This window comes from Mobula hypostoma, chromosome 1 (assembly GCF_963921235.1).
Source record: "Mobula hypostoma chromosome 1, sMobHyp1.1, whole genome shotgun sequence".
Lineage (NCBI taxonomy): Eukaryota > Metazoa > Chordata > Chondrichthyes > Myliobatiformes > Myliobatidae > Mobula > Mobula hypostoma.
In genome coordinates this window covers 509,070-534,168 of record NC_086097.1, presented here as the reverse complement: position 1 = coordinate 534,168, position 25,099 = coordinate 509,070, and the positions used below count along the sequence as shown (strand labels likewise).

The window sequence follows — 25,099 nt, the reverse complement described above, 5'->3', positions numbered from 1 at the left end:
ATCCCCCTTATACCTACTTCCAAGCAGCTTAAAACTATGCCCCCTCGTGTTATAGACATTTCAGCCCCGGGGAAAAGCCACTAGCTATCCACACGATAAAGGCCTCTCATCATCTTATACACCTCTGTCAGGTCACCTCTCATCCTTTGTTATTCCAAGGAGAAAAGGCCAAGTTCACTCAGTCTATTCTCATAGAGCATGCTCTCCAATCCAGGCAACATCCTTGTAAGTTTCCTCTGCACTTTCTCTATAGTATCCACATCCTTCCTGTAATGAGGTGACCAGAACTGAACACAGTACTCCAACTCTAAGTGAAGTCTTATATAGCTGTAACATTACCTCACGGCTCTTGAACTCAATCCCATGGTTGATGACGGCCAACACACCATACACCTTCTTAACAACACTCAACCTGTGCAGCAGCTTTGGACACGAACCCCAAGATCTTGCTGATTCTCCACACTGCAAAGAGTCTTACCATTAATATTATGATTAGAGGTAGCTTTGTAGTGAAAGTGGTGGAAATTGTGGAAAATGAGCCATTGGACATGGAGGCTAGTAGAGTGGAGGTTAGGACAAGATAGCCTGCCTTTGAACCAGGCCAGGCATTTCTATCCACACACATCAAAGTTGCTGGTGAACGCAGCAGGCCAGGCAGCATCTCTAGGAAGAGGTACAGTCGACGTTTCGGGCCGAGACCTTTCGTCAGGACTAACTGAAAGAAAAGTTAGTAAGAGATTTGAAAGTGGGAAGGGGAGGGGGAGATCCAAAATGATAGAAGACAGGAGAGGGAGGGATGGAGCCAAGAGCTGGACAGGTGATTGGCAAAGGGGATATGAGAGGATCATGGGACAGGCGGCCTAGGGAGAAAGAAAAGGGGGAGGGGGGAAAACCCAGAGGATGGGCAAGGGGTATAGTGAGAGGGACAGAGGGAGAAAAAGGAGAGAGAGAAAAAGAATGTGTATATATAAATAAATAACAGATGGGGTACGAGGGGGAGGTGGGGCATTAGCGGAAGTTTGAGAAGTCAATGTTCATGCCATCAGGTTGGAGGCTACCCAGACGGAATATAAGGTGTTGTTCCTCCAACCTGAGTGTGGCTTCATCTTTACAGTAGAGGAGACAGTGGATAGACATATCAGAATGGGATGTAGAATTAAAATGTGTGGCCACTGGGAGGTCCTGCTTTCTCTGGCAGACAGAGCATAGGTGTTCAGCGAAACGATCTCCCAGTCTGCATCACGTCTCGCCAATATATAGAAGGCCACATCGGGAGAGAGATATAGAGATGACCAGATTGCAAATTGTAGCGGTGACTTTCCTCAGAGGCTCAGAATTAGTGACATCGAACCAAGCATAAAAGCAATTGAGCTCATCTGGGAGAGAGACTGTGGTGTTGGCAGCACCACAACGTTTGGCTTTGAAGTTTGTGATGGTATGCAGCCCTCGCCACAAGTCACATGTGCTATTTGTTGTGAATCTTGACTCAATCTTGTCCCTATATTGTTGTTTTGCAGCCTTGATAGCTTGAAGTTATGAAACCCTCCATGACTTCCTTCTTTTCTGCAGCCGTGACACTATCCGTGGTTAGCAATGCAAAAAAGAATCCCGCTTTCCTGATTGGATGACTCATATTCCAATGCACCCGTTATCTCTAACCAAAACCCAAACACTGCTTCTACAGAAAGACCATTACGTTAGCAGTGAAACCTTTAACCGTAACACCCTGGTAAATGAACCCTTAGGAGGCAGTCATAGTCATAGTCATAGTCATACTTTATTGATCCCGGGGGAAATTGGTTTTTGTTACAGTTGCACCATAAATAATTAAATAGTAATAAAACCATAAATAATTAATAGTAATATGTAAATTATGCCAGGAAATAAGTCCAGGGCCAGCCTATTGGCTCAGGGTGTCTGACCCTCCAAGGGAGGAGTTCTAAAGTTTGATGGCCACAGGCAGGAATGACTTCCTATGACGCTCAGTGTTGCATCTCGGTGGAATGAGTCTCTGGCTGAATGTACTCCTGTGCCTAACCAGTCCATTATGTAGTGGATGGGAGACATTGTCCAAGATGGCATGCAACTTGGACAGCATCCTCTTTTCAGACACCACCGTGAGAGAGTCCAGTTCCATCCCCACAACATCATTGGCCTTACGAATGAGTTTGTTGATTCTGTTGGTGGCTGCTACCCTCAGCCTGCTGCCCCAGCACACAACAGCAAACATGATCGCACTGGCCACCACAGACTCGTAGAACATCCTCAGCATCGTCTGGCAGATGTTAAAGGACCTCAGTCTCCTCAGGAAATAGAGACGGCTCTGACCCTTCTTGTAGACAGCCTCAGTGTTCTTTGACCAGTCCAGTTTATTGTCAGTTCGTATCCCCAGGTATTTGTAATCCTCCACCATGTCCACATTGACCCCCTGGATGGAAACAGGGGTCACCGGTACCTTAGCCCTCCTCAGGTTTACCACCAGCTCCTTAGTCTTTTTCACATTAAGCTGCAGATAATTCTGCTCACACCATGTGACAAAGTTTCCTACCGTAGCCCTGTACTCAGCCTCATCTCCCCTGCTGATGCATCCAACTATGGCAGAGTCATCAGAAAACTTTTGAAGATGACAAGACTTTGTGCAGTAGTTGAAGTCCAAGGTGTAAATGGTGAAGAGAAAGGGAGACAAGACAGTCCCCTGTGGAGCCCCTGTGCTGCTGATCACTCTGTCGGACACACAGTGTTGCAAGCACACATACTGTGGTCTGCCAGTCAGGTAATCAAGAATCCATGACACCAGGAAAGCATCCACCTGCATCGCTGTCAGTTTCTCCCCCAGCAAAGCAGGGCAGATGGTGTTGAACGCACTGGAGAAGTCAAAAAACATGACCCTCACAGTGCTCACTGGCTTGTCCAAGTGGGCGTAGACAGGGTTGAGCAGGTAGACGATGGCATCCTCAACTCCTAGTCGGGGCTGGTAGGCAAACTGGAGGGGATCTAAGTGTGGCCTGACCATAGGCCGGAGCAGCTCCAGAACAAGTCTCTCCAGGGTCTTCATGATGTGGGAGGTCAATGCCACCCGTCTGTAGATGTTGAGGCCGCTGGGGCGTGGCGTCTTCGGCACAGGGACGAGGCAGGACATCTTCCACAGTACAGGAACCCTCCAGAGCTTCAGGCTCAGGTTGAAGACATGGCGAAGTACTCCACATAGCTGAGGGGCACAGGCTTTGAGCACCCTGGTACTGACACCATCTGGTCCTGCAGCCTTGCTTGGATTGAGACGTTTCAGCTGTCTTCTCACCTGTCCAGCTGTGAAGCCCACCGTGGTGGTTTCGTGTGGGAAAGGGGTATAGTCATGAGAGCAGGGTGGGTGACTATGAGGAGGGGTAGGAGGGGAGAGTGGAATACGTGTTGGTTGGGGGCTGACACCAGATGAATCATGTGGGGGATGGGCAGGGGCCACAATGTCAAATCTGATAAAGAACAGGTTAAGTTCGTTGGCCCTGTCCACACTGCCTTCAGCTCCTCTGTTGCTAGTTTGCCGGAACCCAGTGATGGTCCTCATCCCAGTCCAGACCTCTCTCATGTTACTCTGCTGGAGTTTCCACTCAAGCTTCCTCCTATACCTGTCTTTAACCTCCCTGATCCTGGCTTTCAGGTCCCTCTGTATTGATCTCAGCTCCTCTCTATTTCCATCTACTGCAGTTTGAGAGGGAGAAGCATAAATTGGATATATCAGTATTATAATGGAATAAAGGAAATTACAGAGACATGAGAGAAGAGCTGCTAAGGTGGATTGGAGGAGGATACTGGCTGGGATGATGGGAGAGCAGAGGTGCCTGAAGTTTCTGGGAATGGTTCACAAGGCGCAGGTTAGATATGTCCCACAGAAGAAGTTATTCTCAAATGGCAGGGCTAGGCAACTGTGACTGACAAGGAATCGAGGGATGACTGTGCAAGCGCGTTGGCGTCAGCAAGTTAGACCAGTGCCAAGAGTTTAAAAGGTGACAGCTTTATAGAGCCAGCGAATTGTAGAGGGAGTCAGAGTAGGAGGGCTTTGCCTCAACGGGGCTTCAGCGATAACAGATTGAGGAGAGGTAGGTTACTTGTGAAGAATAGAAACAGGAAGTATGTCTGTGAGGCCGGTGTTCTGTACTGAGTGTCAGATGTGGGAAGTCCGGGAGACTCCCAGCCTCCTGGAAGGCCATACCTGCTCCAGGTGTGTCGAGCTGCAGCTCCTTAGGGACCGGGTTAGGGAACTGGAGTTGCAGCTTGCTGACCTTCGTCTGCTCAGGGAAAGTGAGGAGGTGATGGAGAGCAGCTATAAGCAGGTAGTCAGATCGGGACTACAGGAGACAGATACGTTGGTAACAGTCAGGAGAGGGAAGGGCAGGTGTCAGATACTAGAGAGTACCCTGTGGCTGTCCCCCTTAACAATAAGTACTCCTGATTGAGTACTAGTGGGGGAGACAGCCTACCTGGGGGAAGCAATAGTGGCCGTGCCTTTGGCACACAGTCTGGCCCTGTGGCTCAGAAGGGTAGGGAAAGGAACAGGATGGCAGCAGTGATAAGGGACGCTATAGTTAGGGGATAAGACAGGAGATTCTGTGGATGCAGGAAAGAAACTCGGATGGTAGTTTGCCTCCCAGGTGCCAGAGTCCGGGATGTTTCTGATTGCCTCCACAATATCCTGAAGTGGGAAGGTGAACAGCCAGAGGTCGTGGTACATATTGGTACCAATGACATAGGTAGGAAAAGGGAGGAGGTCCTGAAAACAGACTACAGGCAGTTAGAAAGGAAGTTGAGAAGCAGGACCTTAAAGGTAATAATCTTGGGATTACTGACTGTGCCAAGTGACAGTGAGTATAGGAATAGAGTGAGGTGGGGTGTCAGGGAGGGGTAGCATCTCTGGTGGGGGAACATGTTGCGTCCTTTTCAAGGCAGTTAGTCCACCGTTGGTCCCCACCTGGCACTCAGCTCTCACCTGTGGCTCCCCGTAGCTGTCGACTCTGTCTTGCCACTGGATCCAGATGGGATTTGGGAAGAGAGAGTGAGGCAGACGCTGTGCAACTCTCCCTCACTTAAATCCAAATCACGTGCTAGTCTTGACACCATCATAATAGTGTCGAGGTCCTCATGGACAACGATGGACGAACACAAAAAGGAGTGAGGTGGAGGATAAATGCGTGGCTGAGGGATTGGAGCAGGGGGCAGGCATTCAGATTTCTGGATCATTGGGACCTCTTTTGGGACAGGCGTGACCTGTACAAAAAAGAACGGTTTGCACTTGAATCTGAGGGGGACCAATATTCTGGCAGGGAAGATTGTTAAGACTATTGGGGAGAGTTTAAACTTGATTGCTGAAGGGTGGGAACAGAACTGAAGAGACAGAGGAAGGGGCTGTTGGCTCACAAATAGAGGAAGCTCGGAGACGGTGTGTGAGGGAAGATAGGCAGGCGATAGAGAAGGGATGTGCTCAGTTCGATGGGTTGAGATGTGTCTATTTTAATGCAATAAGCATCATGAACAAAGTGGATGAGCTTAGAGCATGGATCAGTACTTGGAGCTATGATCTTGTGGCCATTACAGAGACTTGGATGGAGAGGGGCAGGGGTGGTTACTTAGAGGTGTTTCAGAAAGGACAGGGAAGGAGGCAAAAGAGGTGGGAGCATGGCACTGCTGATCAGAGATAGTGTCACGGCTGTGGAAAAGGAGGAAGTCATGGAGGGATTGTCTTACCCCAAGACAGTCTACAAGTACGTGAAGAGCAAGAGGATAAGACATGAGAGAATAGAACTAATCAAGTGTGACAGTGGAAAAGTGTGTATGGAACTGGAGGAGATAGCAGAGATACTTAATTATGAAATTAGCCTTCACAGAATGCACCACACTCCAAAATTAATTGCATTTGATACATTTCAAAATCCTAGAACTATTTGATTTTTTTTTAAATAACTACATAAGCACAATCCTCATTTTACTTTTGGATGCAATGAATACAATGTTATGATAATAACTGTTAAAACCATTTAAAGTCAGCTGTGGGTGGAAATGTGAATACTGCAGTCAGTGTACAAGATGGGGCAGCACGGTAGGCTTATTCAGAAAGTCAGAAGGCATGGGATCCAGGGAAGTTTGGCCAGGTGGATTCAGAATTGACTTGCCTGCAGAAGGCAGAGGGTCGTGGTGGAGGGAATACATTCAGATTGGAGGATTGTGACTAGTGGTGTCCCACAAGGATCTGTTCTGGGACCTCTACTTTTCGTGATTTTTATTAACGACCTGGATGTGGGGGTAGAAGGGTGGGTTGGCAAGTTTGTAGACGACACAAAGGTTGGTGGTGTTGTAGATAGTGTAGAGGATTGTCAAAGATTGCAGAGAGACATTGATAGGATGCAGAATTGCGCTGAGAAGTGGCAGATGGAGTTCGACCCATCTGGGAGGCAGGGTTTGAGGGTCAGCACAACATTGTGGGCCGAAGGGCCTGTACTGTGCTGTACTATTCTATGTTCTATGTTCTATGTTTAAAACCCTTTCATTCCCAGTATCATCCTTGTTAACCTTCTCTGAACCATCTCTAATGCCAGCACATCTTTTCTTAGATGAGGAGCCTAAAACCATTTACAATACTCAAGGTGAGGCCTCGCCAATGCCTATTTGAGCCTCAATATCACATCCCTCCTCTTGTATTCTAGACCTCTTGAAAATGAATGCTAACGTTGCATCACCAACTCTACCTGCAAGTTAACCTTTAGGGTGTTCTGCACAAGGACTCCCAAGTCCCTTTGCATCTCAGCTTTTTGGATTTTCTCCGTTTGGAAAAGAGTCTGCATATTCACTTATACTATCAAAGTGCATGACCATGCATTTCAACATTGTCTTTCATTTGCCACTTTCTTGCCCATACTCCTAATCTGTCTAAGTCCTTTTGCATCCTGCCTATTTCCTCAACACTACCTGCCCCTCCACCAATCTTCGTATCATCTGCAAACTTGGCAACAAAGCCATCTATTCCATCATCTAAATCACTGACAGTCTGCATAAAAAGAAGCAGTCCCAACAACGACCTGTGCAGCCACTAGGCACTGCCAGCCAACCAGAAAAGGAAATTCCTACTCGCTGCCTCCTACAAAGGGAAAATTTTGCCTGACAAATCTGTTAGAGTTCTTCGAGGAAGCACAAGCAGGTGGACAAAGGAGAGGCAGTGGATGTCATTTATTTGGATTTTCAAAGGGCATTTGATAAGGTGCCACAGATAGGGCTGCATAACAAGATAAAATCTTATGTCTTGAGGGCGAAGAACACAGAACTGAAGGAGCAGTAGCAGTCGGAATACGGTGGACAAACTTGTGGCGCAATTAGAGATTGGTCAGTATGACGTTCCGGGCACCACTGAGTCCTGCGTGAAAGAAGGTCATAGTTGGGGGTTTAACATCAAAAGATATACTTTGTATCAAAAGGCCGGGCAGGAAGTCCTATGTGGTGGTGTGGCTATTGGTCAGAAATGGAATTACAGCTTTAGAAAGAGGTGACATGGGGTCAGAGAATGTTGAATCTTTGTGCATGGAGTTTAGAAATTGTAAAGGTAAAAAAACCAGTATGGGAATCATATATAGGCCTCCAAGTAGTAGCCAAGATGTGGAGTTGAGATTGCAAAGGAAGCTGGAAAAGGCCTGTAATAAGGGTAATGTCATAACTATCATGGGGAAACTTCAATATGCACGGGGATTAGGAAAACCTGGCTGGTGACAGATCGCAAGAGAGGTAATTTGTCAAATGCTGACGAGTTGGCTTTTTAGAGCAGCTTGTGCTTAAAGCCAACTCAGGGAAAGGCTGTCTTAGCCTGGGTGTTGTGTAATAACGCATATAGAAACATAGAAAACCTACAGCACAATACAGGCCCTTCGGCCCACAGAGTTGTGCCAAACATGTCCCTACCTTAGAAATTACTAGGCTTACCCATAGCCCTCTATTTTACTAAGCTCCATGTACCATCTATCTAAAAGTCTCTTAAAAGACTCTGTCGTATCCACCTCCACCACCGTTGCCTATCTATGGCTTCCACATCCTTCCTGTAGTGAGGCGACCAGAACTGAGCACAGTACTCCAAGTATGATCTGACCAGGGTCCTATATAGCTACAACATTACCTCTCAGTTCCTAAATTCAATTCCATGATTGATGAAGGCCAATACACCGTAAGCTTTCTTAACCTGCGCAGCTGCTTTGAGTGTCCTATGGACTCGGACCCCAAGATCTCTCTGATCCTCCACACTGCCAAGAGTCTTACCATTAATACTATATTCTGCCATCACATTTGACCTACTAAAATGAACCACTTCACACTTATCTGGGTTGAACTCCATCTGCCACTTCTCAGCCCAGTTTTGCATCCTATCAATGTCTCGCTGTAATCTAATCTAATATCTTATTAGGGAGCTCAATGTAAAGGAACCCTTAGGAGGCAGTGATCATAATATAATTGAATTCATACTGCAGTTTGAGAGGAAGAAGTCACATGTATCAGTATTGCAATGGAATAAAGGGAATTACAGAGGCATGAGAGAAGAGCTTGCCCAGGTGGATTGGAGGGGGATACTGGCAGGGATGATGGCAGAGCAGAGGTGGCTGGAGTTTCTGGGAACAGTTCACAAGGCGCAGGATAGATTTGTCCCACAGACTAAGATGTTCTCAAATGGCGGGGCTAGGCAACCGTGGCTGATGAGGGGAGTTAAGAACTGTATAAAAGTCAAGGAAGAGGCATATAAGGTGGCAAAAGTGGGATGATGATACCAAAGAGTATGGGGAGAAGGCAAGGGAGTGGGGATGACTGCAAAAATTGGATCAACCCATGATTGAATGGCGGGGCATACTCGATGGGCCAAATGGCCTACTTCTGCTGCTATGTCTTATGGTCTTATGATTGGGAAGCTTTTAAAATCCAACAAAAGGCTAGTAAAAAGAGCTATAAGAAGGGAAAAGATGAAAAGTGAGGGCAAACTAGCTGATAATATAAAGCAGGATAGAAAACGTTTTTCCGGTTATATAAAGAGTAAAAGGGATGTGAGAGTTGATATTGAACCACAGGAAAATGATGCTGGTGAGGTAGTAATGGGGATGAAGAAATGGCAGATGAACTTAATAAGTACTTTGCTTCAGTCTTTATTGTGGAAGACACTAGCTGTATGCCAGAGGTTTGTGAGTGGTCGGTTAGCAGGAGTGAGGCATTGGCTATTGCAAAGGAAAAAGTACTTGGCAAACTGAAAAGTCTTAAGGTGGGTGAGTCCTGGACTAGATGGACTACACCCTAGAGTCTTGAAAGAGTTTGCTGAAGAAATAACAGATGCATTGGTCATGATCTTTCAAGAATCACCTGATTCCCGCATGGTCCCAGAGGACTGGAAAATTGCAAATGGCACTGCACTCTTTAAAAGGGGAGGAAAACAAAAGAGAGGAAATTATAGGCCAGTTAGCTGAACCAGAGTGGTTAAGAAAGTAACATACATCAAAGTTGCTGGTGAACGCAGCAGGCCAGGCAGCATCTATAGGAAGAGGCGCAGTCGACGTTTCAGGCCGAGACCCTTCGTCAGGACTAACTGAAGGAAGAGTGAGTAAGGGATTTGAAAGCTGGAGGGGGAGGGGGAGATGCAAAATGATAGGAGAAGACAGGAGGGGGAGGGATGGAGCCGAGAGCTGGACAGGTGATAGGCAGAAGGGGATACGAGAGGATCATGGGACAGGAGGTCCGGGAAGAAAGACGGGGGGGGGTGACCCAGAGGATGGGCAAGAGGTATATTCAGAGGGACAGAGGGAGAAAAAGGAGAGTGAGAGAAAGAATGTGTGCATTAAAAAGAGTAACAGATGGGGTACGAGGGGGAGGTGGGGCCTAGCGGAAGTTAGAGAAGTCAATGTTCATGCCATCAGGTTGGAGGCTACCCAGACGGAATATAAGGTGTTGTTCCTCCAACCTGAGTGTGGCTTCATCTTTACAGTAGAGGAGGCCGTGGATAGACATGTCAGAATGGGAATGGGATGTGGAATTAAAATGTGTGGCCACTGGGAGATCCTGCTTTCTCTGGCGGACAGAGCGTAGATGTTCAGCAAAGCGGTCTCCCAGTCTGCGTCGGGTCTCACCAATATATAAAAGGCCACATCGGGAGCACCAGACGCAGTATATCACCCCAGTCGACTCACAGGTGAAGTGATGCCTCACCTGGAAGGACTGTTTGGGGCCCTGAATGGTGGTAAGGGAGGAAGTGTAAGGGCATGTGTAGCACTTGTTCCGCTTACACGGATAAGTGCCAGGAGGGAGATCAGTGGGGAGGGATGGGGGGGACGAATGAACAAGGGAGTTGTGTAGGGAGCGATCCCTGCGGAATGCAGAGAGAGGCGGGGAGGGAAAGATATGCTTAGTGGTGGGATCCCGTTGGAGGTGGCGGAAGTTACGGAGAATAATATGTTGGACCCGGAGGCTGGTGGGGTGGTAGGTGAGGACCAGGGGAACCCTATTCCTAGTGGGGTGGTGGGAGGATGGAGTGACAGCAGATGTACGTGAAATGGGGGAGATGCGTTTAAGAGCAGAGTTGATAGTGGAGGAAGGGAAGCCCCTTTCTTTAAAAAATGAAGACATCTCCCTCGTCCTAGAATGAAAAGCCTCATCCTGAGAGCAGATGCGGCGGAGACGGAGGAATTGCGAGAAGGGGATGGCGTTTTTGCAAGAGACAGGGGTTAGGCAAAGATCGCAAGATCTTCTGTAATGGTCCTACCCGCTATTTCATCCTCCGTCGGATCCACGCCTGCAATCGCCGTTTCTTTGACTTTGTCATGTTAGGCAAAGATCGCAAGATCTTCTGTAATGGTCCTACCCGCTATTTCATCCTCCGTCGGATCCACGCCTGCAATCGCCGTTTCTTTGACTTTGTCATGTTAGGCAAAGATCGCAAGATCTTACATCTACGGACTCCAGAGCCTGCCGGCCCCGACGCTAGCAGGCATGAACTTTCGGTTGCGGCTTCTGCCGTTGGTCTCGGCGGCTCCAACACCTCAGGACATATTCAAAACCCGGACTCCAGCAACGACCATGGAGACATTCAAAGCGATCGCGCAACCACCAACTGCGACTCCAGCCTTGAACTCCAGGCCGGGTCTTTATGTGCTGCTGTTGTGACTCCCGTCTCCCCTTCCCCCACCACCACTCCGCAGCCCCGTCTTCCTCAGATCCCACCGTCAGCTCCTGGGCCCTCAGAGGCTCCATCTTCCTCTCACCCCAACCCTCCCCTCTCCATTGACACCACCAGCCTCCCCCCTCCCCCCTCTGATCCCAGCTCTCATCCGTGCCGGGTCTTTACCATCCCCTCCGACCTTCAACTGTCGGAGGCAGAACGCTCTGTTCTCAGTAAGGGCCTCACGTTTGTCCCCCTTCGCCCACACCTCAGCGAGTTCCGTGTTCGCCATGATGCGGAACTTTTCTTCCGCCGTCTCCGTCTCCGAGCCTACTTCTTCGGCAAGGACTCTTCCACCCCCACCGATGACCCCTTCTCCCGTCTTCATCCCTCCTCTTCTTCATGGACACCCCGCTCTGGTCTTCTGCCTGCTCTGGATCTCTTTATTGCCAACTGCCGACGGGACATTAACCGTCTCGACTTCACCGCACCTTGTCCCCATTCCAACCTCACTCCTTCGGAACGCTCTGCTCTCCGCTCCCTCCGCACTAATCCTAACATTATTATTAAACCCGTTGGTAAGGGGGGTGTTGTTGTAGTCTGGCGTACTGACCTCTACCTTGCCGAGGCACAGCGACAACTCGCGGATACCTCCTCTTATTTACCCCTCGATCGTGACCCCACTAAGGAGCACCAGGCCATTGTCTCCCACACTATCAACGACTTTATCCGCTCAGGGGATCTCCCATCCACTGCTACCAACCTTATAGTTCCCACACCCCGCACTTCCCGTTTCTACCTCCTACCCAAGATCCACAAACCTGCCTGTCCTGGCCGACCTATTGTCTCAGCTTGCTCCTGCCCCACCGAACTCGTTTCTGCATACCTCGACACTGTTTTATCACCCCTTGTTCAATCCCTTCCGACCTATGTTCGTGACACTTCTCACGCTCTTAAACTTTTCGATGATTTTAAGTTCCCTGGCCCCCACCGCTTTATTTTCACCTTGGATGTCCAGTCCCTATATACTTCCATCCCCCATCAGGAAGGTCTCAAAGCTCTACGCTTCTTTTTGGATTCCAGACCTAATCAGTTCCCCTCTACCACCACTCTGCTCCGTCTAGCAGAATTAGTCCTTACTCTTAATAATTTCTCCTTTTGCTCCTCCCATTTCCTCCAAACTAAAGGTGTAGCTATGGGCACCCGTATGGGTCCTAGCTATGCCTGCCTTTTTGTTGGGTTTGTGGAACAATCTATGTTCCGTGCCTATTCTGGTATCTGTCCCCCACTTTTCCTTCGCTACATCGACGACTGCATTGGCGCTGCTTCCTGCACGCATGCAGAACTCGTTAACTTTATTAACTTTGCCTCCAACTTTCACCCTGCCCTCAAGTTTACCTGGTCCATTTCTGACACCTCCCTCCCCTTTCTAGATCTTTCTGTCTCTGTCTCTGGAGACAGCTTATCCACTGATGTCTACTATAAGCCTACTGACTCTCACAACTATCTGGACTATTCCTCTTCTCACCCTGTCTCTTGCAAAAACGCCATCCCCTTCCAGCATCTGCAGAATTCCTGTTGTTTGTGGTTAAGAAAGTGTTTAAGTCCATTATTAAGGACGAGGTTTCAGGGCACTTGGAGACTAAAGATAATACAAGTTAATGTAAGCATGGTTCCAGTAAAGCAAATCTTGCCTGACAAATCTGTTAGAATTCTTTGAGCAAGTAACTAGCAGAGTGGACAAAGGAGAGTCAGTGGATGTCATTTACTTAGATTTTCAGAAGGCATTGATAAAGTGCCTCACATGAAGCTGTTTAACAAGATAAAATCTTATGGTGTTACAGGAAGGATACTGGCTTGGATAGAAGAATGGCTGACAGGCAGGAGACAGTGAGTGGAAATAAAGGGGGCCTTTTCTTGTTGGTTGCCAGTGACTAGTGGTGTTCCTCAGGGGTCAGTATTGGGACTGCTGCTTTTCATATTGTGAATGATTTGGAATTGATGGTTTGTAGCAAAATTTGCAGATGATACAAAGATAGGTGGATGGGTAGGTAGTGCTGAGGAAGCAATGCATTTGCAGAAGTTCTTAGGCAAATTGGAAGAATGGGCAAAAATGTGGCAGATGGAACACAGTGTTGGGAAATGTATGATAATGCAATTTGGTAAAAGGAACAGAAGTGCAGTCTATTACCTAAATGGGAGAAAATTCAAACATCAGAGGTGCAAAGGAACTTGGGAGTCCTCGTGCAAGACTCCCAGAAGGTTAATTTACAGGTTAAATCTGTGGTAAAGAAGGCAAATGCAATGTTGGCATTTATTTCAAGGGAAATAGAATGTAAGAACCAGGAGGCTTTATAAGACACTAGGCAGGCTGCACTTGGAGTATTGACAACAGTTCTGGGCCACATATCTCAGTAAGGATGTGTTGTTATTGGAGGGAGGGAGTCCAGAGGAGGTTCATGGGGCTGATTCTGGGAATGAAGGAGTTAACATATGAGGGGTGTGAGAGTTCAGTATTCTACTCAGAGTCACGGATACCTGGAGTGTACTGCCTGGTATGGTGGTAGAGGCAAATACTGTACATTATAGGTTTTTACAAGATGTTTGGATAGGCACATGGAAGTGAGGAAGATGGAGGGATATGGACATGGTGTAGATAGGAAGGATTAGTGTTTGGGTGTTTTTGATTTTCTTTTTAGCTGGTTCGGCACAATATTGTGGGCCAAATGGCCTGTTTCTGTGCTGTACTCTTCTATTTTCGTACACTCTGGCTACTGCCACAATGTCACTGTCTTATGCAACTTACTACCTTATTTTGAATGCCCAGTGACTGAACCTTCTTGACCATCCACTGCCTTGCCTTCATCAACTTTCCTGGCAACTTCCTTGAAAATCTCTATAAGATTGGTTAGACACAACGTACCATGTATGAAGCCATGCTGACTACTCATCATCAGTCCATGTCTATCCAAATACTCATGATACTTCCAATAACTTTCCCACCTCTGATGTCAGGTTAACCAGTCTATAACTTCCTGGTTTATTTTTTGAGCAGCGTAATAATGTTAGCTATCCTCCAATCCTCCGGAACCTCATCTGTTGCTACGGATGATTTAAGTATCTCTGCTCAGACCCCTGTAATTTCTGCATTTCCTCCCACAGAGTCCGAGTGAACACTTTGTCAGGCCCTGGGGAGTTATCCACCCTACTTTGTCTCAAAACAGCAAATTTGTTTTAAATTCCCCAAGTATGTAACCATTCACCTTATCTCTGCCGCTCATAATTTCATAAACCTCTAAAAGGTCACCCCTCAGCCTTCCTCACTCCAGGATAACCAGTCCCAGACCTGGCCAAGCTCTCCAGTGTTGGTAACAACCTTATGAATCTTTTCACCTTTACCAGGTAAATGACATCGTTCCTATCATAAGCTGACTAGACAACAGTCATATTCCAGGTTTCCAGTAGCTGCAGTGTTCCAGCAATGTCTAATTCCTATTTGTTCCTTCTCTCCACATTTTCCTTCACCGACCCTATTTCCTTCCCCAGTCAGCTCAGCTGAGTTAAACACTCCTTCTCCAGCCAACATCACATCACTTGTGCCATTAAGTCTCCTGCATCGGTTCTCTACACTGACATGTTTGATATCTAACACTTGCTGCTTCTTGCTGGAGAAAGTTCATAGACTTGAAACATTAACTGCCCTCTCACTCAAATTGCTGGTGTGTACATATTAAACCAATTGCGGGTTTCCATTCTTCAGTTTCTCTCAGCATGGCCCACCTGTTGCACACTTACCAGGCCAGGCACCTGCTTTAACCAAATCGATATTGCGCTAATCAATATTAGCCACTATCAGTCCATGCCAGCTCCCGGGAGAGCAATCCTTTCTGCTCCTCTTCACATCTCTATTACATTCCCTTTGGAAAGTCCTGGTTCATCTTCACTATCTTCACTAACCCACATACACACAGAATTTCCAGCTGTAATTCTGCCCCAGGAGATGGTAATAGAATACTTATATTAATCCAGACATCCCCACTGGCAGTATTCAGACACACTCATTCGAGTAAACCTCTTTTATTTCCACTCCTACTCAGAGCACATCCTCCCTCAGCAACAGACATTACTGATAGAAATCAGAAAAGTACAGCACAGGGACTGCCCTCTCACCCACCATGTCTGTGCAGAGCAGTAAACCAATCCCTTCTGCCTGCACTAATCCAAACCCTCCATTCCTCGCATATCCATGGGTCTGTCTCGAAGCCTCTTGCCTGCTTCCACACTCACTCAACCTTATTTCCTAAGCTCAAAGTTCAAGGTAAATTTATTTTCAAAGTGTATATGTCACCAAATACAACCCTGAGATTCATTTTCTTGTGGGCATTCACAGTACATACAAAGAAACACAATAGAATCAGTGAAAGACCGCACCCAACAGGATGGACAAACAACCAATGTGAAAATACAAAAATAAAAATAAAACAAATAAATAAATCAGCGATAAATATCAAGTTCAGAGGTTGTGGAATCAGTTCTGTAATAGGGTAGGTAAAGTGAAGTTATCCCCTCGGGTTCACAAGCTTGATGGTTAAGGAGTAATAACTGTTCCTGAACCAGGTGGCCTGGGTCCTAAGTCTCCTGTACCTTCTTCCTGATGGCCGCCGTGAGAAGGCAGCATGACCTTGATAGTGGGGTTCTTGATGATGGATGCTGCTTTCCTGTGACAGTGCTCTGTGTAGATGTGCTCAGTGACGGGGAGGGCTTTGCCTGTGATGGACTGGGCTGGGCCATATTGTAAGATGACACCAGGCTCCCTCTGATGTCCCCCATTCCACAAGCAGAATGTCTGACTCCAATGACTGCCATTTCTTCCTCTGAACTCATGACTGAAAAAGGACCGACCTTACATTGACTTACAGTGTCTTGTCACTGCTCAGCCACCTCGCACACTGCACTTTCCCCTTTCAAACACGAATCCTGATTTCAGTCCAATCTGATGTTGTGAGATCTTATTTCGATTCTGATCTGTTCTCAGCTGACGGAGCCTCAGCAGGACTGCATGTTCGTAGACGGAGAGAGGAGCAGTGTGTCCTCCACACCAAATTCCAACGTAAGTGAAAGAAAAATGGGGGAGATATCACAGGTAATATTCCCCTCTGGTGTTCCTCACTTGCTTGGTGCTTGTTTATTGAATTACTGTCAATGTGTTGGCAGCAGTCAGGCTGAATTTAGGGTTACACTTACTCAAGATCAAGTCAGAATCAGAATCACTTTTATTATCACTGACAGATGATATGAAATCTGTTGTTTTTTGGCAGTAGTACAGCACAAGTCATGAAAGATGCTACAGGTTGTTGTTAATCCTCTCCATGCCTAGTGGCGCATTGGTTGGCAACCTTGTTGTTTCTTTTAGCATTGTTTCTTCTGAGGCCAAGATGCTAGCTCGATGCTCGCCTTGCACAGATGGAAAGTGTGCAAGGAGCCGGCCAGATTTGAACCTGGGGCCACTCGCTTGAAGTCCAGTGTGGATGCCACTTCACCACCAGTCAGCTAAAGGTTACAATAAGAAATAAACTGCAAAAAAAAATAACAAGGTAGTATTCATGGGTTCATTGGCTGTTCAGAAATCTGATGGTAGAGGGGAAGAAGCTGTTCCTGAATTGCTTTATCTTCTGACTTTTGGACCTTGTCCCCAATGGTAGTAACGAAAAGAGGACATACTCCAGATCATTAGGTTCCTCAGTGATAAATCTGTCTGCATTTACAACTCTGAAGTTTGAATAATAACATAGAAACATAGAAAATAGGTGCAGGAGTAGGCCATTCGGCCCTTTGAGACTGCACTGCCATTTATTATGATCATGGCTGATCATTCAACTCAGAACCCCGCCCCAGCCTTCCCTCCATACCCCCTGATCCCCGTAGCCACAAGGGCCATATCTAACTCCTTCTTAAATATAGCCAATGAACTGCCCTCAACTGTTTCCTGTGGCAGAGAATTCCACAGATTCACCACCCTCTGTGTGAAGAAGTTTTTCCTAATCTCGGTCCTAAAAGGCTTCCCCTTTATCCTCAAACTGTGACCCCACGTTCTGGACCTCCCCAACATCGGGAACAATCTTCCTGCATCTAGCCTGTCCAATCCCTTTAGGATTTTATACGTTTCAATCAGATCCCCCCTCAATCTTCTAAATTCCAATGAGTACAAGCCCAGTTCATCCAGTCTTTCTTCATATGAAAGTCCTGCCATCCCAGGAATCAATCTGGTGAACCTTCTTTGTACTCCCTCTATGGCAAGGATGTCTTTCCTCAGATTAGGGGACCAAAACTGCACACAATACTCCAGGTGTGGTCTCACCAAGGCCTTGTACAACTGCAGTAGTACCTCCCTGCTCCTGTACTCGAATCCTCTCGCTATAAATGCCAGCATACCATTCGCCTTTTTCACCGCCTGCTGTACCTGTGTGCCCACTTTCAATGACTGCTGTATAATGACACCCAGGTCTCGTTGCACCTCCCCTTTTCCTAATCGGCCACCATTCAGATAATAATCTGTTTTCCTATTTTTGCCACCAAAGTGGATAACTTCACATTTATCCACATTAAATTGCATCTGCCATGAATTTGCCCACTCACCCAACCTATCCAAGTCACTCTGCATCCTCTTAGCATCCTCCTCACCGCTAACACTGCCACCCAGTTTCGTGTCATCCGCAAACTTGGAGATGCTGCATTTAATTCCCTCATCCAAGTCATTAATATATATTGTAAACAACTGGGGTCCCAGCACTGAGCCTTGCGGTACCCCACTAGTCACCGCCTGCCATTCTGAAAAGGTCCCGTTTATTCCCACTCTTTGCTTCCTGTCTGCTAACCAATTCTCCATCCACACCAATACCTTACCCCCAATACCGTGTGCTTTAAGTTTGCACACTAATCTCCTGTGTGGGACCTTGTCAAAAGCCTTTTGAAAATCCAAATATACCACATCCACTGGTTCTCCCCTATCCACTCTACTAGTTACATCCTCAAAAAATTCTATGAGATTCATCAGACATGATTTTCCTTTCACAAATCCATGCTGACTTTGTCCAATGATTTCACTGCTTTCCAAATGTGCTGTTATCACATCTTTGATAACTGACTCCAGCAGTTTCCCCACCACCGACGTTAGGCTAACCGGTTTATAATTCCCCGGTTTCTCTCTCCCTCCTTTTTTAAAAAGTGGGGTTACATTAGCCACCCTCCAATCCTCAGGAACTAGTCCAGAATCTAACGAGTTTTGAAAAATTATCACTAATGCATCCACTAGTTCTTGGGCTACTTCCTTAAGCACTCTAGGATGCAGACCATCTGGCCCTGGGGATTTATCTGCCTTCAATCCCTTCAATTTACCTAACACCACTTCCCTACTAACATGTATTTCGCTCAGTTCCTCCATCTCACTGGACCCTCTGTCCCCTCCTATTTCTGGAAGATTATTTATGTCCTCCTTAGTGAAGACAGAACCAAAGTAATTATTCAATTGGTCTGCCATGTCCTTGCTCCCCATAATCAATTCACCTGTTTCTGTCTGTAGGGGACCTACATTTGTCTTTACCAGTCTTTTCCTTTTTACATATCTATAAATGCTGAGGCCTAACTCGGGTTGGAGGAGCAACACTGATGATTTGAATATTGATCTCTCCAACTGGCAGTAATTTCTCCCCCATTCCCTTTCTCCATTCCCCATTTTTGTTTCCCTCTCACCTCTTCTCCTCAACTGTCCATTCGATGCCCCTCCTTTTTCCCTTTCTCCCATAATCATCTGTCCTTCCCTATCAGATTCCTTCAGCCCTTTGCCTTTTTCACCTATCTCCTGCCAGGTTGTACTCCTCCCCCTCTCCTTAAGTTCTTATTCTGGCTTCATCAAATATTCCCGTTTAATACTATAGCTGATATCCACAGTCACAGCCTCGGGTACTTCAATAAGAAGCATAATTTCAAGATCTTTAAAAAATATATAAATACTCAAAATCGACGAACGCAAGGCAGCAGACTCGGGTCATGAGTGCAGTAACCCTTTAAGAAAATGGAAGCATGAAAGCCGTGCCAGTTTGCAGGTACAATTGAAAAGCACAGCCCTTAGACCCCCACTCCCAACTATCCTGATGGCGAATGTACAGTCTCTGGAAAATAAAACTAAAGAACTCAGAGCAAGATTGCGGTACCAGAGGGACAGAGACTGTTGTATACTTTGCTTTATGGAAACACGGCTCACCTCCGCCATTCCGGATGCAGCACTGCAGCCTGATGGCTTTACCATTCTCGTCAAAGACAGGTCAGCTAAGTCTTTTAAAAGCAGAGGAGGTGGAGTATGTTTTAACATCAACTCATTTTGGTGCATAGTCCTGTTCACCCGACCTCAAACATCTAGCAGTGAAATGTCAGCCATCATCCTGGTAGTGGTGTATGTTCCACCTTTGGCCATCGTCAGTCAGGCTGGCACCAGAGAAACTGAGAAGCGTAATCATCAGGCACAAAGCAGCACACTCTGCTACCTTCCCTATCACTGTGGGGGATTTCAACCAGGCCAGCTCAAAGAACTCTCTGAATAACTACCACCCAACCCAACAGGCCGGTGTTCTGTACTGGGTGTCAGATGTGGGAAGTCCAGGAGACTCCCAGCCTCCCGGAAGGCCATATCTGCGCCAGATACATCGAGCTGCAGCTCCTTATGGACTGTGTTAAGGAACTGGAACTGTAGCTCGATGACCTTCGTCTGGTCAGGGAAAATGAAGAGGTGACAGAGAGGAGCTATAGGCAAGTAGTCACACTGGGGCCTCGGGAGACAGATAAGTGCGTAACAGTCAGGAGAGGGAAGGGCAAGAGTCAGATACTACAGAGCACTCTAGTGGCTGTCCCCCTTAACAATAAGTACTCCTGCTTTAGCACTGTTGGGAGAAGCAACAGTGGCCGCACCTCTGGCACAGAGTCTGGCCCTGTGGCTCAGAAGGGTAGGGAAATGAAGAAGGCAGCATTATTAGGGGACTCTGTAGTTAGGGGATTCTGTGGACGCAGGAAAGAAAAATGGATGGTTGTTTGTCTCCCTGGTGCCAGGGTCCAGGATGTTCCTGATTGCATCCACAATATCCTGAAGTAGGAAGGTGAACAGCCAGAGGACGTGATACGTATTTGTACAAACGATATAGGTAGGAAAAAGGAGGAGGTCCTGAAAACAGACTACAGGGAGTTAGAAAGGAAGTTGAGAAGCAGGACCTCAAAGGTAGTAATCTTGGGATTACTGCCTGTGCTACACGACAGTGAGTTTAGGAATAGAATGAGGTGGAGGATAAATGCGTGGCTGAGGGATTGGAGCAGGGGGCAGGGATTCAGATTTCAGGATCATTGGGATCTCTTTTGGGGAGGCGTGACCTGTACAAAAAGGTCAAGGTTGCATTTGAATCTGAGGGGGACCAATATCCTGGCAGGGAGGTTTGCTAAGGCTATTGGGGAGAGTTTAAACGAGAATTGCTGAGGGGTGGGAACTGAACTGAAGAGACGGAGGAAGGGGCCGTTGACTCACAAATAGAGCAAGCTTGGAGACAGTGCGAGAGGGAGGATAGGCAGGTGATAGAAGGGATATGCTCAGACTGATGATTTGAGATGTGTCTGTTTTAATGCAAGAAGCATCATGAACAAAGCGGATGAGCTTAGAGCATGGATCAGTACTTGGAGCTATGATCTTGTGGCCATTACAGATACTTGGATGGCTCAGGGGCAGGAATGGTTACTTAGAGTGCCAGGCTTCAGATAGAAACCATAGAAAAACTACAGCACAAAAACAGGCCTTTTGGCCCTTCTTGGCTGTGCCGAACCATTTTCTGCCTAGTCCCTCTGACCTGCACACGGACCATATCCCTCCATACACCTCCCATCCATGTATCTGTCCAATTTATTCTTAAATGTTAAAAAAGAACCCGCATTTACCACCTCGTCTGGCAGCTCATTCCATACTCCCACCACTCTCTGTGTGAAGAAGCCCCCCCTAATGTTCCCTTTAAACTTTTCCCCCCTCACCCTTAACCCATGTCCTCTGGTTTTTCTCTCCTCTTGCCTCAGTGGAAAAAGGCTGCTTGCATTCACTCTAGCTATACCCATCATAATTTTATATACCTCTATCACATCTCCCCTCATTCTTCTACGCTCCAGGGAATAAAGTTCTAACCTATTCAACCTTTCTCTGTAACTGAGTTTCTCAAGTCCCGGCAACATCCTTGTAAACCTTCTCTGCACTCTTTCAACCTTATTTACATAGAAACATAGAAAATAGGTGCAGGAGTAGGCCATTCGGCCCTTCGAGCCTGCACCGCCATTTATTATGATCATGGCTGATCATCCAACTCAGAACCCAGCCTTCCCTCCATACCCCCTGACCCCTGTAGCCACAAGGGCCATATCTAACTTCCTTTTAAACATAGCTAATGAACTGGCCTCAACAGTTTGCTGTGGCAGAGAATTCCACAGATTCACCACTCTCTGTGTGAAGAAGTTTTTCCTAACCTCGGTCCTAAAAGGCTTCCCCTCTATCCTCAAACTGTGACCCCTCGTTCTAGACCTCCCCAACATCGGGAACAATCTTCCCGCATCTAGCCTGTCCAATCCCTTTAGGATCTTATACGTTTCAATCAGATCCCCCCTCAATCTTCTAAATTCCAACGAGTACAAGCCCAGTTCATCCAGTCTTTCTTCATATGAAAGACCTGCCATCCCAGGAATCAATCTGGTGAACCTTCTTTGTACTCCCTCTATGGCAAAGATGTCTTTCCTCAGATTAGGGGACCAAAACTGCACACAATACTCCAGGTGTGGTCTCACCAAGGCCTTGTACAACTGCAGTAGTACCTCCCTGCTCCTGTACTCGAATCCTCTCGCTATAAATGCCAGCATACCGTTCGCCTTTTTCACCGCCTGCTGTACCTGCATGCCCACTTTCAATGACTGGTGTATAATGACACCCAGGTCTCGTTGCACCTCCCCTTTTCATAATCGGCCACCATTCAGATAATAATCTGTTTTCCTATTTTTGCCACCAAAGTGGATAACTTCACATTTATCCACATTAAATTGCATCTGCCATGAGTTTGCCCACTCACCCAACCTATCCAAGTCACCCTGCATCCTCTTAGCATCCTCCTCACTGCTAACACTGCCACCCAGCTTTGTGTCATCCGCAAACTTGGAGATGCTGCATTTAATTCCCTCATCCAAGTCATTAATATATATTGTAAACAACTGGGGTCCCAGCACTGAGCCTTGCGGTACCCCACTAGTCACCGCCTGCCATTCTGAAAAGGTCCCGTTTATTCCCACTCTTTGCTTCCTGTCTGCTAACCAATTCTCCATCCACACCAATACCTTACCCCCAATACCGTGTGCTTTAAGTTTGCACACTAATCTCCTGTGTGGGACCTTGTCAAAAGCCTTTTGAAAATCCAAATATACCACATCCACTGGTTCTCCCCTATCCACTCTACTAGTTACATCCTCAAAAAATTCTATGAGATTCATCAGACATGATTTTCCTTTCACAAATCCATGCTGACTTTGTCCAATGATTTCACTGCTTTCCAAATGTGCTGTTATCACATCTTTGATAACTGACTCCAGCAGTTTCCCCACCACCGACGTTAGGCTAACCGGTTTATAATTCCCCGGTTTCTCTCTCCCTCCTTTTTTAAAAAGTGGGGTTACATTAGCCACCCTCCAATCCTCAGGAACTAGTCCAGAATCTAACGAGTTTTGAAAAATTATCACTAATGCATCCACTAGTTCTTGGGCTACTTCCTTAAGCACTCTAGGATGCAGACCATCTGGCCCTGGGGATTTATCTGCCTTCAATCCCTTCAATTTACCTAACACCACTTCCCTACTAACATGTATTTCGCTCAGTTCCTCCATCTCACTGGACCCTCTGTCCCCTCCTATTTCTGGAAGATTATTTATGTCCTCCTTAGTGAAGACAGAACCAAAGTAATTATTCAATTGGTCTGCCATGTCCTTGCTCCCCATAATCAATTCACCTGTTTCTGTCTGTAGGGGACCTACATTTGTCTTTACCAGTCTTTTCCTTTTTACATATCTATAAATGCTGAGGCCTAACTCGGGTTGGAGGAGCAACACTGATGATTTGAATATTGATCTCTCCAACTGGCAGTAATTTCTCCCCCATTCCCTTTCTCCATTCCCCATTTTTGTTTCCCTCTCACCTCTTCTCCTCAACTGTCCATTCGATGCCCCTCCTTTTTCCCTTTCTCCCATAATCATCTGTCCTTCCCTATCAGATTCCTTCAGCCCTTTGCCGTTTTCACCTATCTCCTGCCAGGTTGTACTCCTCCCCCTCTCCTTAAGTTCTTATTCTGGCTTCATCAAATATTCCCGTTTAATACTATAGCTGATATCCACAGTCACAGCCTCGGGTACTTCAATAAGAAGCATAATTTCAAGATCTTTAAAAAATATATAAATACTCAAAATCGACGAACGCAAGGCAGCAGACTCGGGTCATGAGTGCAGTAACCCTTTAAGAAAATGGAAGCATGAAAGCCGTGCCAGTTTGCAGGTACAATTGAAAAGCACAGCCCTTAGACCCCCACTCCCAACTATCCTGATGGCGAATGTACAGTCTCTGGAAAATAAAACTAAAGAACTCAGAGCAAGATTGCGGTACCAGAGGGACAGAGACTGTTGTATACTTTGCTTTATGGAAACACGGCTCACCTCCGCCATTCCGGATGCAGCACTGCAGCCTGATGGCTTTACCATTCTCGTCAAAGACAGGTCAGCTAAGTCTTTTAAAAGCAGAGGAGGTGGAGTATGTTTTAACATCAACTCATTTTGGTGCATAGTCCTGTTCACCCGACCTCAAACATCTAGCAGTGAAATGTCAGCCATCATCCTGGTAGTGGTGTATGTTCCACCTTTGGCCATCGTCAGTCAGGCTGGCACCAGAGAAACTGAGAAGCGTAATCATCAGGCACAAAGCAGCACACTCTGCTACCTTCCCTATCACTGTGGGGGATTTCAACCAGGCCAGCTCAAAGAACTCTCTGAATAACTACCACCCAACCCAACAGGCCGGTGTTCTGTACTGGGTGTCAGATGTGGGAAGTCCAGGAGACTCCCAGCCTCCCGGAAGGCCATATCTGCGCCAGATACATCGAGCTGCAGCTCCTTATGGACTGTGTTAAGGAACTGGAACTGTAGCTCGATGACCTTCGTCTGGTCAGGGAAAATGAAGAGGTGACAGAGAGGAGCTATAGGCAAGTAGTCACACTGGGGCCTCGGGAGACAGATAAGTGCGTAACAGTCAGGAGAGGGAAGGGCAAGAGTCAGATACTACAGAGCACTCTAGTGGCTGTCCCCCTTAACAATAAGTACTCCTGCTTTAGCACTGTTGGGAGAAGCAACAGTGGCCGCACCTCTGGCACAGAGTCTGGCCCTGTGGCTCAGAAGGGTAGGGAAATGAAGAAGGCAGCATTATTAGGGGACTCTGTAGTTAGGGGATTCTGTGGACGCAGGAAAGAAAAATGGATGGTTGTTTGTCTCCCTGGTGCCAGGGTCCAGGATGTTCCTGATTGCATCCACAATATCCTGAAGTAGGAAGGTGAACAGCCAGAGGACGTGATACGTATTTGTACAAACGATATAGGTAGGAAAAAGGAGGAGGTCCTGAAAACAGACTACAGGGAGTTAGAAAGGAAGTTGAGAAGCAGGACCTCAAAGGTAGTAATCTTGGGATTACTGCCTGTGCTACACGACAGTGAGTTTAGGAATAGAATGAGGTGGAGGATAAATGCGTGGCTGAGGGATTGGAGCAGGGGGCAGGGATTCAGCTTTGTGTCATCCGCAAACTTGGAGATGCTGCATTTAATTCCCTCATCCAAGTCATTAATATATATT

General features: G+C 46.9%; 1 protein-coding gene across 9 annotated transcripts in view; it reads left to right on the top strand.

The window, feature by feature from the left end:
* Window positions 1-25,099, top strand: part of tmem63c (transmembrane protein 63C) — a 342,578-nt gene that overhangs the window by 302,432 nt on the left and 15,047 nt on the right. For all 9 annotated transcript variants that reach the window (XM_063042821.1, XM_063042830.1, XM_063042849.1 and 6 more), the window contains one exon: window positions 16,194-16,268. In XM_063042821.1, the coding sequence (XP_062898891.1) occupies window positions 16,194-16,268 (75 nt within the window). The remainder of the gene's footprint in view (window positions 1-16,193; window positions 16,269-25,099) is intronic.